The following is a 17,882-nucleotide window of genomic DNA, read 5'->3' on the forward strand; positions in this document are numbered from 1 at the left end:
AACTGTTTTAGCACCCTTCTAACTGCTAAAAGGCGCTAACTCTTCGGCATCCATAAACCTACCCGCCTTTGTTCTCTATAACCAAGCCCATACATCTCCACTGTTGCCACGTTCGATGTTTCTCAGGCGTATGATTGCGTCCTGCGAAGACAGACAGTGGACACACTTCACCTTATGGGGGCTTCAGGAAGTGTACTTCGCTTTGTGCACAACTTTTTCACAGGCCGGGACATGCTAATACTGTTTGAGGTTCTGCTGAGGTGAGAAAGAAAGTCTCAGTGGTTGTACCCTACTATAATGTTATGTACCTTTTACTGTTAAAGGCGATAGTCTTTTTTTGGGGTACTTAAACGCAGAGATTTGGGTCTGTCTGTCTTTCTGTCTATCTGCCTGTCTGTCTGCCAGTCTGTCTGTCTGTGACTCGATTTAGCCACCGGGCCAAAGTGAAACAGAAGCGGCACGATAGTCTTATATACCCACAGCCAAATCTAAACGTCTAAGTCCGGTGTCAATGTTCATACTTGTCAACGTTGTTGAACAAGAACAATACATTACGCAAATATGAGGCAGAAAAGCAATACATGAGTGATATTTGCCGTGTTCGTTTATTAAAAAAATCATGGATGCTTGGTTTTCACAATAGCAAATGAACTACATCCACTTCCAAAAAACAATCACTCCGTCGCCTGCTGTTTCCCGCGCTACTATAGCTCCTGGCAGCATTTGAAGAAATCAAACGTAAACAGTAACAAAGGGTCCACCAAATAGGCTACACATTCCGCTTGGGACGCTGGTGGAATAAGGCAATGGGGTTCTATAAACGTTGCAGTATGGTGGTGCGATTCATGCGCGTCCCCGCGTACGGCAGCGCTGGCGTCGAGGCACCCGGCTTGGAGCAGTGGAGCGCGGTAAATTTAAACTGACTTGAGCAATACTCTACCCTGTTATCCTGGGAGGAACGAGATGGGAGAGGAACAGTGTGAGAGGTGATCGGGAAAGAGAAGGGAGACATTGACTTGGCAGGGGCGCCAGGCGACTATGGTCTTTCTTCGACATTTGCAACGAAAGGAGCAGATACGCAGCCAATTTTTCAGTGTGACCAGAGGCACACATCTTAGTACGCTCGCGATGAATGGGTACCAACACAAGCGGCTGGCAATGATCGGTAAACGTTGTGCTCACATCGTTCCGACACATCTCGTCTTAATCGGCCTGACGCTCTCATCCGGCCAGTAATGTTTTGTTCTATTCCCTGGGAAGCGATGGTAGCCCATCCTTTCGAATTCAGCATTGGGAAACCTGGTCATCCGTCAAGCCACTCCTCTGCGGTTCCTCGGGGTTCGTTTCTGAATCTCTCGTGGGAGCATTCTGACGAGAATTGCCGGAGCTAATTGAGGGAATCACACGTCTTCCTTGCTAAAGCTTCACTGGACAATGATTCTGACTGGGATTTTTATATGCTGCGCCCGATTTTTTCTTCAGACACCCTGCATGAACGCCTCGAAGTATTACACAGGAAAGAGATGAGCACAGCAAATAGCGTTCCTCAGGGAGCGGCAAAAGGTGTGGCGGGAGGCTCAGTTTTCTACACTCGGCTTTCTGGCCTCACAGAGGTTAGTGACGGAGATAATGCATCTAGGAGATACTACTGCTGGAAGAGCAATAACCAGACGGCTTCGCACAAGAACTAAATTTCATACGCACACTCCACTTAACCGCCTGAAAAATTGCGCCCTAAGCGGACAAGAAAAAAGTTGACTTTAATGCCGCCATGGCTCTTTGAGGGGCTTCAGTTATAAGGTCTATCTATGGTCCTCGCACGAGAAGCAAGAGATATACTTGAGTGGAGGTCCTTGGTGCTTGAACACATGGAGAATACGTACCCGAAGCACCTTCAAATATTCGCGGATGGTTCAGTGTATCAGCAACCAGCTACTAGCGCAGCGGCGAATATGTCATTCTAGCTGCACAGTTTTTCTGGGCTCCGTGACTATACCACGCATAGATTCCCCCACCGAAAAGGTCTGTATTGCGATCGGTGCTGCTTTGAGAAAAATTACGTAATACAAGCCGTAACATGTAGTAATTTTGACAGATTAGAAAACACCACTGGAGCTTTTCTAGTGCGTCAACCCAAGTATAAGGATTTTCCAGCGTTCATTACGGTTTGTGCAACAGCAAGGACTTCAACGTGCCATTTCAGTAGCCTCCGTACCATGTACTCGTCAGTGGCAATGGCAATGGCCACAAACTGGCATTAAATTAAAAAAGTAAGAACACAAAATTAAATGCCACCTTGTATTCGTTGAATACATGGATACGAGAAATTTCAAAACATTTTAGCCTGTTTTGAACACAAACATTTTTTCAGGTACACAGACCGATCTAAAAGATTACAATGCAAATACAGCTGAGCATTAGAAGTAAATGAGCATTTGTGCTTGGCTTGCACAACCATGCACAAAGCACACTTATGAAGCACTTTGAACAATGTGTGGCAAAACGTAGTGCAGAAAGAAGAACGTGGCTCTTTCAACGACATTATCAAAGTACTCCTTAGAAAACGACACGTTTAGGGTAATGGTTTGCGTGTCATTAACAAATACAAAGACATCAGCTGTGGCCAGCCCTGTGATCCCCATTTGCACTTGTACTTGGGAAAAGTAACGGCTTTTTTCCTTGAGCTGCATGGGATCACTACCATGGCAGACTTCTGACCGCACAAACTGCTCCAAGCTTTTTGGGCATTTCACTTCAATAAGCCTTGCAGGGCAGCATGCACAGCTCACAACACCGTCAGGACTAGCGCCAAGAAATGGCCTCTGCTGCAGAACACACAGGCCGCGGCCATGAATCTTGAGGTGGTTGTGCTTTTTGTTTTGTGAAAGATATGCAGATTTAGCTGCTGGTTCTAGCTTCACGCCTCTTCGCATATCAGCCGTTGTTACTTTGCTTTCTCTCATTACAAGCTTGAGGAGGGCTCGAAGATCATGTGGCCCCATTTTTGTTCGGACTGTATGAACCCTTGTGTAGACGTTATGTGCAACTGATGCAGTAATCATGCCGATGCGGTGCTCGAACCAGCATTTGTTCTCGCTTTGTCCTGTAGTGATGCACTCAATGGCTTGAATATCGTCATTGCTGTACTGTTCACAAAGGCTTTCAAATACTTGTTGCGGTGACAACTTGTTGCCAGCTTGTTCTGCCACTTTCAAGATGTCACAGATGGCACCTTTGAGCGTATTCGGTGGTTTCACCTCAGTTATCTGCTCCTGCACTGGTGGGCTGGGCACACCTGCAGATTAAGTACATCAGTGAAAGAAAAGAGTAATCATCATTATAAAGCAGTAAGCTCTCAGCATGCCCGCATGTTTAGGACGTGGTACTCTTTTTTAAAACCTAGTTTTGTTTTGCAATAGTAAATAACTTATTAACATGATGATGAACATGTAGGTTTGTACAAGTCAATAGTTCATTGCTTGTTTACTAGGAGAATGATGTATGAGAAAAACACCTGTAGAGCACTGTCGGCGCATGCTTGTTCACTGGTTAACTCTTTATCCTAAAATTTACAGCTTTCTTCTGACATTGCAAAAAAATGTGGGGAACAAGATCCGCTTCAGAAATTTTGGCAGGTTTACACCCCATACAAATTTAACAAATGGAACTAAAAGCCAAAAATAATTTTGAATAAAAGGTATTTGAAGGCTAAAAACCCTGAAATGTTGACATATTTAACGTAAATCGTCCGAAAAAAAACAAGAGGAGAAATTCATTACGTTGAACTGTTACAAGAGATTGCCAAAGGGAAGCTGTTCCACTAAAAGACATTAAGTTGCATCGCACACTACATGTACTATCCTGATACATTGAAATACGAACCACGGAGTGCGGGGCTTTCAATACATGCCGCGCATCCTGGCGACGGGCCGCGCATGCGCAGTGCGAACAAGTTACGAGAGGTTGTGACCGACCGTGGTGTGCAAAAACTATCGTTTTTCCACCGTTTGTTAAGGCGTAGGGTGAGAAACAAAAAATAAAGGAATATAGCTGCGCGCGCGTTTTCACTCAGCGCAGCGACGAATTTACATAATGCTCGCTTGAGCGGGCGGCGAACGCGGCGCGAAAACATACCAAAATGCTCACACGCCAAACGATTGTCTTTCCATATCTAGTTTCGACACGAACTCTTATAACTTGTTTGTACTGCGCATACGTGGCTGGTCACCAGGATGCGCGGCATGTACTGAAAGCCTTGCGTTCCGTTGTTCCTATTTCCATTTATCATGATAGTGCACTGTTCAAACTGTAGGCACAGCAAATCATTCAGAGTTCTTGTCTTAGAAAGGCAGCAACCAAAGCTATCACATAAGTGGATGTGATAGTACGTGATATAAAAACCCAGGCAGTGACTGGAGTGATGAAAACAGCACGACAAACAAGACGCAAGAAAGGAGACAGGAACAACTGCACTGACTAACAACCACACGTAGACAGCGTAAGTGTTTATGTCTCCTTTCTTGTGTCCCATTTCGTGCTGTTTTCGTCGCTTTGATCGTGTACCAACCAGGCCAAGTTTAAACGCCTTCTAGGCTGTTAGCTTGAGAGCAGAAAAATGTTTTATTTCAGTTGAGAAATAGCAGCAGACGGTTTAAAAAAGTTATACCCGATAGAACCTACAGACCGTCGAATGTATATTGATTGGAAAGGGCTAACCCTGCAAACAACCGGTTAATGCTGCAAATCGGATAATTGTTCAAATAGTTAAAAATTGTTGTTACTAAAGTTGTTAGGGAACTTGCCTGACAGCAGTGGACATGTTAACGTTGCTAGCCCTACATTACAATAGCTGCTTTCGTACAGCCATGATAAAAACCGTAATCTGGGATCAATGCAAAAATAGCTGAAATAGCCAAGGCATGGTCTTTGTTTCGAAGCTGTGAGTGCGTCGACAATTTGAAAAGCGAATTAAATTGGTTATAGTATTTTTAATTTATTCAAGTTCCCATAAGCAGCAACGTTCCAGACAGCCTTCCTGAAGACATGCTTTTTAAACAGACCAGTCCGTGCGTTACATATCTACGTCATGTTTGCAAAAAAAACCACACAACTACACCAGTTCGTTTCAAGTCGAAGTACCCTTGATTGGAAATAGAATTCAGTGACACTATTTTTATTCTGTGCCACCCAGCGGGTCGCCCTCTAGCGCACCCAGCATGCAGTACTCGTACTAGCAATGCTCCCTGTTGCCCATATCCCTCACAAAAAAGTAATAGGAGATTCACTGTTGCCTCTTAAGGAATGTGTAATCGCCTGCTCCAGCTTCATAAGCCCACAACACGGCGTTTCTCAAATGCTCATCGCACACAGTGCTTTGTGTTCTGACTATTCCAGTAATTACGTTTGCATGCTTTAGTATGAGCGGCATCAACTGCCTGTCGCGCGTTTTGTTGTCCACCAGCGGCAGCATTCCGTCGCCACCCCATTCCCATTTTGGTCTGTTTTGCCATCTACATGGCACTACCCTTGCAACAAACTCCATTTTACAATGCACACAAGAGGTGATGGGGCGTGACGAGAAGTGGCATGACAGGCTCATCGGGCAGAGTGGAGCCAGCCACCACAACTTTGACTTGACGTGCCCCTAGCAACTGTGAGTACAGTGCAACAGCAGCTAGTGCAGCCACTAGCTTGGCGCTTTGCTAAGACGGAGCTCCCTCCACATGCTCTCAGTCGTTCTGTCACTGTGTGTCTATAAATCGACAGCGCGTAGTTTTGCCGCCTTGCCCCGCGTGTTGCTAAGGCAAGAATAAGCAAACTTTCCTGCTAGTCTATATTTTCACGAAATATTTTCATTTTAGCTATGAAATACTTACATCTTGTCCCATATTCAGTGTGCATCTTCGCAGGGCAGTCGTACGGAAGGCCACGAAGAAGCCTTTGTAAGATGTTACCACTGACTGTAGCAGGTTTCTCGATATTGGTCTGCATAAATTTGTTTTATTTAGTATGGCATGTCATATAAGAAACATCCATAAACGTTAACGCCAAAACTTATTCGCGTGGCATAAATGGTAAGGACTGAGTTATATATTTAAAAAACAGTGCTTGAGTATATGTAATACGGCTAAGAGTCCTGAGGCACCCAGAGCCGTCGGCTTGTAAAATGTAGACAGGCTTGTTGAAAGGTGTGTGTATGGGCACCAGCATCACGTTTTGTTGTTAACTTTAAAGCACGAACAAAAATAGGAATCGAACTGCAGGGTTAACCTTAGAATTAGGGAGAGTTGCATTGTGGCTGAACAAGTGTCGTGACAAAACGTCACAAGCCAACAGAGTTCCTTTGGAGTTAAAAGTGTCACACAGCAGAGCTCCGTGACAGGAAGAGTAGCAGTGTGCATTAGTGTTAGGTGCTCAGCCAGCCCATTTTTCTGATGAAGTTTTCTGTCGAGTGGCATGTTGGACACTGAAGGATGGATAAGTTTTGTCAATGAGCTTTAATTTGTTCCCCTAGGCGTACATTTAAAGACTTCCGGTTTTTAACTCATTATTAAGGTATAAAATACGTCTAAGCAATATAAATTACTTCTCCTGGTTAGCTATCACCCTCCTTTTTTCCTATAATAGTTCTTGTTGTCGCCTTATTTCTTGTTTTGAATCCTGCACACCATTGTCGCCCAAATATTTGTGTACCTGTACGCAGAAGAAATTTTAGCTTTCTATAAATGAAGTAGCAGAATACTGGTTACCATACACATTTAAATGTGGTACATTTGGCAAGTTAAGCACAACTGATTGCCGCCCCCTCTTAAAAATATTCTATTGCCTGCAAGTAAACTGTGGTAGTAAGTCAATATTTGTAACGTTAGTTCAAGCATACTCTTTGTATATTCATTGCGTTCGTGATTATACGGTCAACAATGGAAGCTGCATTTCTGTACGACCTGGTTGGTATGAATTTATCTGGGCCATCACTGATCTTCACTCGACATCAGTCTCGCAACACTTCTGTGACTACGCTGTGTCAGCAAGACAAGGGGTTGTGGAAAATTTAGCACAGTGCAGCTACATCAGCTCTAATTGGTGGCATAGTGGAGGTGTATGGGGCCTCTTTGCACTCTTTAATACTAGTGATAGCGAGCCATTTTGCTGTATGTGTCTGTCTGCCAAGTCAGTTGTGACGGAACTCCACTGCAGCGCATGCTTGGCGGTACTGATTCTTCCGGCCGTAATACAGTTTCCCACTGAACCGCAATTACTCATGTGACTGCCCTGCAGAGAGCATTTACCGTATCAAGTTCTCAGCTGCAATATACGATCCTCCTTAATATCACATAGTGGTTACGAGACTATCACTCACAAGGACACAAAACGTCGGGGTCCGGTTATAACACTAACGAGTAAACTGCTTGGATGATCATGCGTCCCCTTTTGATCCCTACGTGTTTTGGTCATACTGCCCTTAAAAACAGGCACGTCGAAATTAGTTCCTTTTAATTCTCACATGAGCCTTTTCACCTATCACTTTCACATTTTTTGTAATAATTTTTCACTGTGCACGCGTTGGGGCAAGTTTATGCGTTATAAAAAGCACCATAACAGCAGAACAAAATATCCCACACAGTGATTTGCGTGTAGTATACTAAGCTCTTGTAGGCCATTGGTGCTGCTACAATATAAAAGCCATTTAAGACATCCTTGAAGCAAATATCACTTTTTAGCTGACCCTTCGGTTTATATATACTTGTGGTGTGAAATGATCCTGAAATTCATATAACCATTATTTCTTCGCATGATTCGCTACAATTTGTCGCAGCGAAAAGTACAGCTGTAGAGATAGAGATCAGTATAACGCAACTGCAAGTAGCATTCTTACAACCAGTGCGTATACTGGCACTTCCTTATGAGACTAATCCAATAAACATATTGGTGGACAACACATGGATTAAAAGAAACCAGATCATAATTCTAACTCTACCGACATACTTCTGTAGCTCATTCATTCAATTCTTACCTTTCTGATGCAAGGCAGGTCAAGAACTCTTGGTTCGTACTCCACTTCGAGGCGCCCTTTGTGCATTCTGGCCCACTGCCGTGGCTTGTCATTCGGCGAGAGCTGCTCCAAGGACTTCTCTTCTTTAACGTGGACTAGTGTAGCCACTATATGCTTGCATTTGTAGTTCCTGCAGCATAAAGAGAACGCCGACCTATAATGTAAAATGCCCAGGCACATATTTATTCACCCCCCTCATACAATGTCATAAGCTATTTGCAAATCCAGAATTTGTTCTTCAGCATTACGACAAAAGAGAGCTTGGGCATAAAGAATGAAGTGAGGATGCAATAAAAACGTAGGTGCAGATATGCAAACAAATCAAACAGAATATTGTTAGATCATGCAACCACTTCTATGATAATAATAAAAACCCTAAGCATAGTAATTCATAAGCTTATCCAAATTCTGTTGAGGCACATGATGTGCTGTAAACACAAAAATTATCAAGTATTGGCCTTCTCACGGCTTCACAATCCTGAAACCCAGCTGTGAAAATTATTGTGTCGCAGTGCGTTTATGGCTCAACAAAACAGAAATCAAGGTAGTGGCAGCTCCAGCAGGCATGTACACAAACAGGTCCGAGAATGCGTAAAACTCTTATTACACACCGTGAATTAACACAGATGCCATCGTACATGAGAGTCGTTTGTTTATTATAGCTTTTACTTCTTTTCCTCAGCAGCTACCCACAGAACAATTCAAGAGTGCATCTCACCCTTCTTTACAGGAGCAGTGGGATTGCACAACTTGTTTTTGCTCTACTTCAATTGTGACTTTGTGAGGTGGGCTGCTGAGACCGCTAGATTGAAGGACCAAGGCTGCAATACAGATTCGGTCACCGCGAATGGCCTCCACCACACATTCTACGACGTGTCCCGCATCATAAACGGCTTCGCCTTCTTGAAGGCACCTCGATGTGTCGCCAGGCTGGTCGATGTACTTTAATATGCTCGACAATGGCAGGCTGACTGAAAAGCACAACGAGAAAACAATTTGCAGAATATATCAAGTGAGAATTCTTCGATAGCGTGTAAGCATTATTTCCAGCTGCTCACCTAAGTTCCAGAAGTCATATACCAGGTCACAGGTCATACAAAGTTACAGAATAGTCATAGGTTATATTAAGGCGTGGTAATAACTTAGTCATGAGACCGTAATTGCAAAGTACAGTCATAAGTCATACTCAAAAATAGTTATACCATGGTCAATGGAACAGAGCATATGTCATCAAAAGTCATAGTAGAAACAGTCATGTCAAAATTTAAATGCCCATGGGTTTCGAACTAGTGTATTTAAGAGTTTGTATTCACACAACTTCCTTAAAGTCGGCTTCATTATACACACAAGTGCATTGCTAGGAGGTATGTCTTTTCGGGGGAATAACAGCGGTCCTACATTAAGATATACCGGCCCTGGGGTATTTTATTAAATATCAGATGTGACCGCATGCATGCATACCTAGGAGCTCATCGCGTCACGTGTTACACAAGGATAGGCGAATAGACACGTTTCTGGGGTAAATAGCACGAAGTTATAACAACATGACGCGATTTTTGCGAGTGCCGCAACGTACGGCAGCAGTGATGTCGCTGTGATGCCCCAGTGATGCCCCAGCGGTTTGGACTGCCGCTGGGGCACCTTCGTCGCTGACCGGCCGGCCAGAATCCAACAATGCGACAAGAGTCAGCGGTGAACGGCCCCAGCGGCAGTCCAGTCTCGTCGCTGCGATGCATAGCGCGTCGCTGAAAAAATCGCTTCACGTGCTCATGTCAGCAGGAATCTCTCCGCATAAAAGCTGGGCGCGCGACTACGCTCCCTTTTTCCATACCTGCGATGCGGTCGCTGGGGTCAGTGTCGGTAGCGGCCGCCATAGCGTCCCCGCCGGGTTTTTCCCCGCTGGGATTTGCACAAGCGCGGCTCAGGGACGTTATCTTGGCGTCCCTTGTGTACCTACCAAGTCGTACACAACGCAAGTTGAACGCTTAGAAATGAAACCGTGTTTTCAAGAAAGGGGTATGCTTACAATGAGAGGCGGCAACCAACTCCAAGTTACCAGAGCCAGCAGCATGCAGCCGACGCCAGGAACAGACGATGAGCGAAGCTGTCCCTAAGGTGGCGTCATTTATAGGGGGAGCCACTGAAATATCTCACCGCCAATACGAAAAAGATACTTGGAAAACAGTTTTAATCAATTGACCCACCCACTGTTTAGTCATCTAATGTTATAATTTCGTCCCGAAATTTTTGCCGCGGGGATCCTTGCTGGGCTCTACACTTATTCATTTCTGAATATCGCTGTCTACCGTGCTAGCCGCTAGATCGCATGGTGGGCTTCTATATAAAACGTGACAGCGGCTGTGCTCACTGCCTTCCCGCTCACTGCCTGTCTTCATCGCCGTATCTTCTTGCTTTATTTCTTAACGTACTTTTCACGGCTCTCCTTTCTATTCTTTTCTTATTCATTAGTTTTGATCATAATTTTTTACGCTTTCTCATGCCGTACCTCATATTCATGCAGTCTACCTATTATTTTTTATTTCGGTTTCCATTCATTTTCCCCTAAACGCCTACTTCAAGTTCATTCTTTCTATATATTTGTTTTATTCCCGAGCACAGTTTCTTTCTTTGAGTTAGCGCCCATTTCCTGGCCAATCCCCTCAGTGGGTACGAGCCATTCCTCTGGCACCAACCAACCTACCAACCACGCACAAAAGTGTTCGGCACACCGTGACGATGACAGAGAACTCTGCCGAGGACCTTTTTTATGCATGCGCAGCTCATCCAAACGATAAGCTGCTCTTCGTAAGGTCAGAACAATGCGCAGGCGATGCTCGGTCCGTTCGTGGAATTCACGAAACAGAAGACTTGGCGCCACCAGCTTCTTCGAGGCGTGGTTCTACTGCAACGCTTGGCGAGTCGGGGCAAGCCAATGGCATCAGCCACCACGAGGAAAAGCTGCACTGGAACTCGGATGCAGTCGCCAACGTCATTCTTCACACCAACGTCGCTGGCCAGCTGACGGAGTCCGGAAGCGGGAGTCGTGGTGAGACGAGGAGGCTGAGAGATAATGTTGTGGGGAACGCATCAACCGCGGCCTCCAGCCGAGAGTCCAAGATAGGTGACGGCAGCACAGCCCTGAACCAGCAGTCTTTGCCTGCAGTTCCTCAAGAACACCTGCCTACTGATGTGAGCTTGAGCGTTATCCCGTGACCTAGTATACTTTATGCGGTTACCTATACTAGACCATAAAAAGGAGCTACCAAAGGCGTAACACGTAGGAACTAACTCAGTTCAAATGCTTTAAAAAGGGTGTGTACAACTTTTGACATCTTAGCGATTGGCAGTTTCAGGACGCAACATCACCATCTTGCACTTGAGAAATAAGGTGGGGTAGGTGGATTACGCTGTGGCAGGGGGATTCTGTTTCTAATTTATATGCATTACCAGGATACCCTTTCCTTCTACGGGAGACGTTGCTGGCATCACTGAAAAATTTAAAAGGGTGGGTTGAAATTATGGGCTTACTCCACTGGAAGGGCTCGGCGAAGTACTCGGGCAGCACTTCTTAGTTCGGCTCTCGAAGTGGTCGCCTCCAAAACATGTTGATTTCTTGTGTGGCAGTGTCATATTTGTTTGTTTATCGCTCTATAAAGACAAAATGACGTCATTCTGAAAATCCACCGCAATTATGGTTAAGCGGGTAGACAATGAATAAATTGTAATTGGCGGTCCGTTTTTTTTGTTTTTTTTTTTGTCAGCATCAGGCGATCGTGCAGTCCAGTCCTATACGACGTCACTGGTCGAATGGAGAACCCGCCGGCATTTTCGATCTCTTCCTTGTTAGTGTGGCTTATTTAGTTGTAAGGTTGTGTTAAAATTGGCGTAAAGTTGCTTCGGCAAGGCCTCATTTCAAATTGGAGACACTGTATGTTATTCAGACGCTCCTTTTGAACAGCGCTGCAGTAGGGCTGTCGTACTTGCGATTAATTCACGCTCTAGAGCAGCGAATACTTAGTAAAGCCGTGTTTCAGTTCTTGGCCTTCTATACTAGATGAAGCTGTAGGTATTTTTATCCATATCCCTTTCTGAAAGAAAAACAAAGAACAGTTGCATGCTGACTTGAGATTTTTTTACTGCAGGGATCACTTCGCTTTAGCTACCAGCACTGTGGTTTGAGGAGCGAGATAAAGTAATTTTGGATTAAGCAATGACTAAGAACACAAGCTAACAAGACGCCCCGCGTGCTCTTAACTGACTCGAAGCAATCGTTCTCGCTCCAGGTGGCCAAGCGCCGATCCCGTGCCATAGCAGTCTGCATAGTCGTCGGCAGCACCAGCGCCGTAGTCATGGCCGTGGCTGCTATTATCTCGATCGCTCTCCTGAAGTCAAGCATGCCAGGCAATCTGTGCTCCACACTTGAATGCAGAAAGTACGCTCAGCTATTACTGTCTTCCGTGAACGAGTCGGTTAAGCCATGCCAGAGCTTCACTCGCTTCGTGTGCGACGGGTGGGAGCGCAACAACACTTTCAGTGTCCAGGAAACAATGTTCATCCGGGTCTTAGAGAAGACGACTGCGCTCGTGCAAGTCACCGACGTGCCCCAGGAAGGCCAGAACAGCGTGCAAAGGGCCGCCCAATTGTACAGGAGTTGCCACGACGTCTTTGTAGGAAAGCGCGATGAACTCGCTGATGTAAAAAAGAATCTTCTTGAGGCCGGAGTAACGTGGCCATCCTTTCCTGGTCCAGAGATCAACCTTCCGCGTCTCCTATTGTACTGCTCCCTCGTACTTGGCTGGGACGCGGTCTTCCACGTCGTCCCGCTTTCAGCAGAGGGCAAAACGATCCTCTTGCTCAACCCGGGCCGAGCTTTCTTCCACGTCATCGCGAAATGGTATAACACCAAATCCGAAGCAGAGTTCGGGGCGTACTTTGACGTGCTGAAGGCGGCGTTCGGCAGCAATGAAAATGACGGAGCAGATTTTGAAGAAACGTACGTCGTGCAAAACCTGCTCATCGAGGACCTCTCTCGGACGTACTACTCACCGCGGCACTCGTTTCCTCGACCGCTCAACGCATCGGCCTACAGGCAAAAAGCAAGCAGTTGGAGCGCGGCCTTGGCGGAGTTTCATGCGGATGAATACAGAGGAGTCCAGCTGGCAACGGTGGTCCCCGATTACGCGCGAACGTTCTTATTGTTCTGGCAGGAGCACGGCGAGCGAGCGGCCCACTACTTCGCCTCGTGGTGCACAGTACAAGTGGCAGCCCTGTACGCCAACAAACACCTTATCGTCAACTACCATGGAGGCAGCATAAAGAGGGCATCTGCGTACCATGCGGCCTTTTGTCTTAGTAGAACGCACGTGCTCTCACGCGATGCGCTATTCGCTAACTATAACGTTGACCTTGTCCATGGCAACGCACGTTCCAAAGCCGAGCTTCTAACGCGCTCTGTGGGCGACGCCATTTTAAGGCGCGTCCAATCTTGGACTCACTTCAGTCCTGGCATTGTCGCCATTGGAAACTGGTCGTTCCCAACCGGGGTTTTTGACGCGTTCGGCGACACCTCCAACGCAACGATGGGGAGAGTCTATGGCGCCAAGAAGCTCGACATGAATGAGTCCTTTGGGGCAAACTGGCGGAAGGTCACGAAACTAACCCGAACTGAAGACGACGACGAAGTGGCGGCGTCCATCTGCCTTCTGCGGCTCTTCGCCTACTTCCGAAGCGCGAAGAAGCTCCACGTCTTGCCGCTCGCCCTTCATTTCCCCCTCTTTGACGTCGGTCTCAGCAGCGTTCTCAACTACGCCGGCCTGGGAGGACAGTTGGCCACGGCTATCGGCTCGCTCCTCGCGTCAATTTACGAGTCCACCGAAGAGGGCGCCAGTGCCATTTCCAACCTCACTGAATGCATCGCCGAGGACAGCCTCACTGATGGCATCGACGAGGAGGTGGCCGTGGCCGAGTCCTTAGTGACTGGTGCCCTGGTAGATGCGTACAAGTCAGACGGCCAGGTCGAGCATCAAGTTCCTGCCCTGGTGGGTAGATACGACGCGATCCAGCTGCTCTTTATGGCTAGATGCTTCGCCGAATGCCAGGGAAGTGACACCGGGAACGTCGACGGACTCTGCGATTTGGCCCTGCGACATGTCAAAGAGTTTGCCGAGGCGTTCTCTTGTGCCCCAGGAACAGCGCTGAATCCAGTCAGCCGCTGTAACATCCCTTAGTTACTGTATCACTGGCATCCTTGTTATACGTTGGTGTTCACGTCACTTCAGATTCACTTCACGAGCTGAAGTTGTCCTTCACCTTCCGGACTATATTGCACTTCCACAACAGTGCAACCTGGAAGCCAGTGCGCAAAATGCTTACTTTTCGCTTTTAAAACGAGCCCGTTCTAAGTAAAAGCAGAGTCCTTCAATGCTTTACTGGTCACGAAACTGCTCCGTAACTCAATGGGAGAGCTTCATATGCTGCGTTTGGCCGCCGCGCGGTGGCGCCACCCTCTCACTGAGGTCACTCCTCGGGCGGCGTTGCGCTGGTTCGAACGGCGGAGCCGCGACGAGTTGTGTTTGTTTTGTGCGGGAAAAAAATGTAACGTGCATATCGCGCTCTTGTGATGCGACTTAAGTAGTGCAACGACGATGTCGAACATGAGTTGCGTCCCGGGATGTCGTTCCTTGTACAACGATACCGCAGAAAATGTTTCCTTGTTCTTTTGACCGAGCGACGGGCACCTGTGTGACAAATGGAGGGGCGCCATTCCAAGGCAAGCAACGGGAGATTTCAGCTTTGATTATAAGTGTGCGACAGTGTGTGGAAATGCACTGTGTGTGAGAATGGAAAAGCAATGTACCCTTTTGAGAGCATCGTGGTCCTAGAATTGTACAAGGCTAATTAAAGCCGGGTTTGTGTCATATCAGTCAGGTTGTAGCGGTGCTTCATTGCCTGTTTGCAAACTTGTATTACCTTGCGCTCAGGCTCGCGTGTAAAAAAGCTTTGGGACGTCCTTGTGGTTTTACTTTTCATATTTCCGCGAATTATCCCTTAGGGTTTGTTTTGTTTGTTTTGTAACCACGCGTGGCCGATTCCAGTTTCTTATCTGCCGTTTCAACCAGAGCGCCCGTTTGCTCTTTTTGTCGTACGTCCCGTCGGGCAATATTGTTTGATATGGAAAGGGTGCCACCTTGTCGCTAACTTGGTTTTTTGTTTCTCCGACAATGTACTCGGTCCCATTTCCATGGATCTGAAATTAATAACGTTCCAAGAGTAATGCATGCATAGCAAACGCCGCGCAACTCACTTTATCGACGTTCATCTGTTCACGTCACACTGCGGACTGCTTCTTCGACGTTTGTGTTTCATTCTAGTCTTTTGTAGTGCAGGAGATCGCTAGTTCGCTGCGTTCAGAAAAGCTTTGCGTCGTTCTTGGCTACGTGGAAATATTCTGTTTCCTCCGTGTGCTGCACATCGCAGCGCGAAAAAATAAATTTTTGTACGCTGGACCACGCTCTTTTGTTTCCCTTCGTAACATTGAAATTTTTTGTTGCGTGTGATAAAATCATTTTCATTGTTCTTTTTTCGCTTTCTAGTTTTGCAAGGATTGCAAAGCGTGGAAGCGGAAGGACACACGGTGCAACATATACAGGGTGTTTCGGTGAACACTTTCAAAAATTCCTGAAGGTAGGCTTTTCAAGAAAAATAGGAATTCTCTTAAGGAACAAGCTATCAGGTTCGGCGGACGTCAGCAGTTATGAGAAACATGCGAATTACATAGTTAATTAACTAAAACTCTGTAATTAACTTTTTAATTAGCGAAGTTTGGCGGTTATTGCCAATGGCGAGTTTGTAGCCACGGAGACGACGATAACGGACCAGTTTTTAAAGCAAAGAAAAATGCACTCTGTAGAGCCCTTCAGCCCGCAAAAATCAAGTTTTTCCCCCCATAAAACCGAAACGCAGCGCACATGGTGCGCCAGAAGTCTAGTGCAAACGCAACATCCGCTGATGACGTGTTGCAGTGACTGTGTCGCCCAATTCAAAAAGGCTCTGGTGATTCCCCACGCTAGGGAATCAGCTGATATCAACTTCATCGCCTCTTGTATTTTTTCCATGATCAACGCTCACCTTATACCACGGCTAGCGTTATCTTTTGTTTCGTTGGTAGGCGCAAGAAAGAGGCTAGCCATTGCCCACAACACGGTCACCCGTTTCGGGAGTCCTAGTGGGCGTTGGCGACAGTTTTGCTTTTCTTTTTTTATTGTCTCAACCACATCTGACGCGGCTACCAGACGTGCAAGATGTGAAACGTCACCATCCGTTCCTTTTTTTTTTTTCGTTAGATTTATTTGCTGTTCGTTTATAATCGCTGCGTGTTAGAAAGCGCATCAGACAAAAGAAAGGTTTGTTTGCTGGGCGAGGAGGGCTTTCGCGGCTGTGGCTGCTTGCTGAGGCTTCCTAGCTAGGGAAAATTGCACTTACATTTCGAATTGGCCGCCACATTAATTGAAACACGTCACCAGCCGACGTTGCGTTCGCTGAAGACTTTGAGCGCTCCTTCAGCGCCGAGTTTCGGTTTTGAGCGAAAACAACGGCAGGTTTCCTCACGCTACAGGGCTTTAAACAGCGACTTTTTCGTTGTTTAAAAAACTGATATGAAATCGCCTTCTCTGGGGCCACAAAATCACCATTGACAACAACCACCAAACTCCGCTAATTAAGAAGTTCATTAGTAGAGTTTAATTACCCACCTAACTAATGTGCACACCCTTGATAATATCTGGCGTCCGCCGCAGCTAGCAATCTCCTTCTGAAGAGGGTTTCTTTTTTTCTCGAAGAGCCTATTTTTAAGAATTTTTGAAAGTGTTCGCTGAAACACCCTGTATCACTTAGTGTTTTGATCCTTCGCGTTTCTGCAGCGTTTTTAGATGTTTTCAAGTATGTACACACTCATCGAAACGACAATACTATTGGGCTATCTCTTTTAGCGTTCTGTGCATTCCAGAGCAATCAACGGATTCATTAAGCGTAGTCTGAACGACGCGTACTTGGTTTCTTTCAGTTTATTTATTGTATTATCGATAGGCCCGCAGCAGTCCGTGACTACAGAGCTACTGTATGTGTGGTATTTACAACTTTGCTTTATGAAAAGAAGCAATATAGATTTAAAATCCGTAAACACGACGGCGCAGCGCTTGTGCCAGAGCACACAGAAACCGTTGCCGTTCGCGGCCGAAGTTTACGGTAACTTACTTCGAGAAATAAAACCCCGTTGAAGGCAGGTGATTAATACAATAACCGGACTATTCATCGCTAACTACTACGAAAAAAAAGCAGTTAATCAGCGCGCAGACACCAAAAGCAGCGAGCGTTTGCACGCCAAGAGCTGGCCAATACGCCGCACGCGCGGCGGCTGGATGACCTTCGTGCGGAGGTGGCGCCTGTAGCGGCGCGCGCGGTCCCTATATGAACCGAGAGCCGAAGTTTCGTGACCAGTAAAGCATTGAAGGACTCTGGTAAAAGTAATGAATGCTGTCTTTTACGTCATTAAGAGCTCTTATATGTAGGCATATTTCGGGCGATGCGGTTTTGTTGCAGTGACAACTACCGGCGTAAAGAACTTCGTGCCCTCTGCCTACCTGCTTTTGGGGACGATGTTTTACGTGCGTTCCTCCAATTGACAATAGGCACGTCAAAGCAGCCGGTTTAGTTGCAGGCGGATTTCCTTTTCCTCTTGTGTTAGATATAAGGAGTCCCAAAGGAGTCCCACCTTTATCGGTACCAGTGTTTTGTTGCGCGTTTCTTGTTGCAATAAAACAATTTAAGCAGG

The 17,882-nt window shown here is 46.3% G+C and overlaps 2 protein-coding genes across 2 annotated transcripts; one reads left to right on the forward strand and one right to left on the reverse strand.

Moving 5' to 3' along the window:
• Positions 1–617: 617 nt before the first annotated feature.
• LOC144157904 (uncharacterized) lies at positions 618–10,179 on the reverse strand. The gene is made up of 5 exons (XM_077688621.1): positions 10,080–10,179; positions 9,885–10,006; positions 8,015–8,183; positions 5,877–5,985; positions 618–3,295 (listed from the first exon to the last, which is right to left on the reverse strand). The coding sequence occupies exons 3-5, from the start codon at positions 8,078–8,080 to the stop codon at positions 2,472–2,474; spliced, it is 999 nt and encodes a 332-aa protein (XP_077544747.1). The 5' UTR covers positions 8,081–8,183; positions 9,885–10,006; positions 10,080–10,179; the 3' UTR covers positions 618–2,471.
• A 2,163-nt stretch (positions 10,180–12,342) lies between these two features.
• On the forward strand, positions 12,343–14,318 carry LOC144157905 (uncharacterized). The gene has a single exon (XM_077688622.1). The coding sequence runs from the start codon at positions 12,403–12,405 to the stop codon at positions 14,278–14,280; it is 1,878 nt and encodes a 625-aa protein (XP_077544748.1). The 5' UTR covers positions 12,343–12,402; the 3' UTR covers positions 14,281–14,318.
• Positions 14,319–17,882: the final 3,564 nt, after the last annotated feature.

The sequence above is a fragment of the Haemaphysalis longicornis genome, unplaced genomic scaffold, assembly GCF_048455015.1.
Source record: "Haemaphysalis longicornis isolate Haplotype H1 unplaced genomic scaffold, Haemaphysalis longicornis Haplotype H1 scaffold_10, whole genome shotgun sequence".
Lineage (NCBI taxonomy): Eukaryota > Metazoa > Arthropoda > Arachnida > Ixodida > Ixodidae > Haemaphysalis > Haemaphysalis longicornis.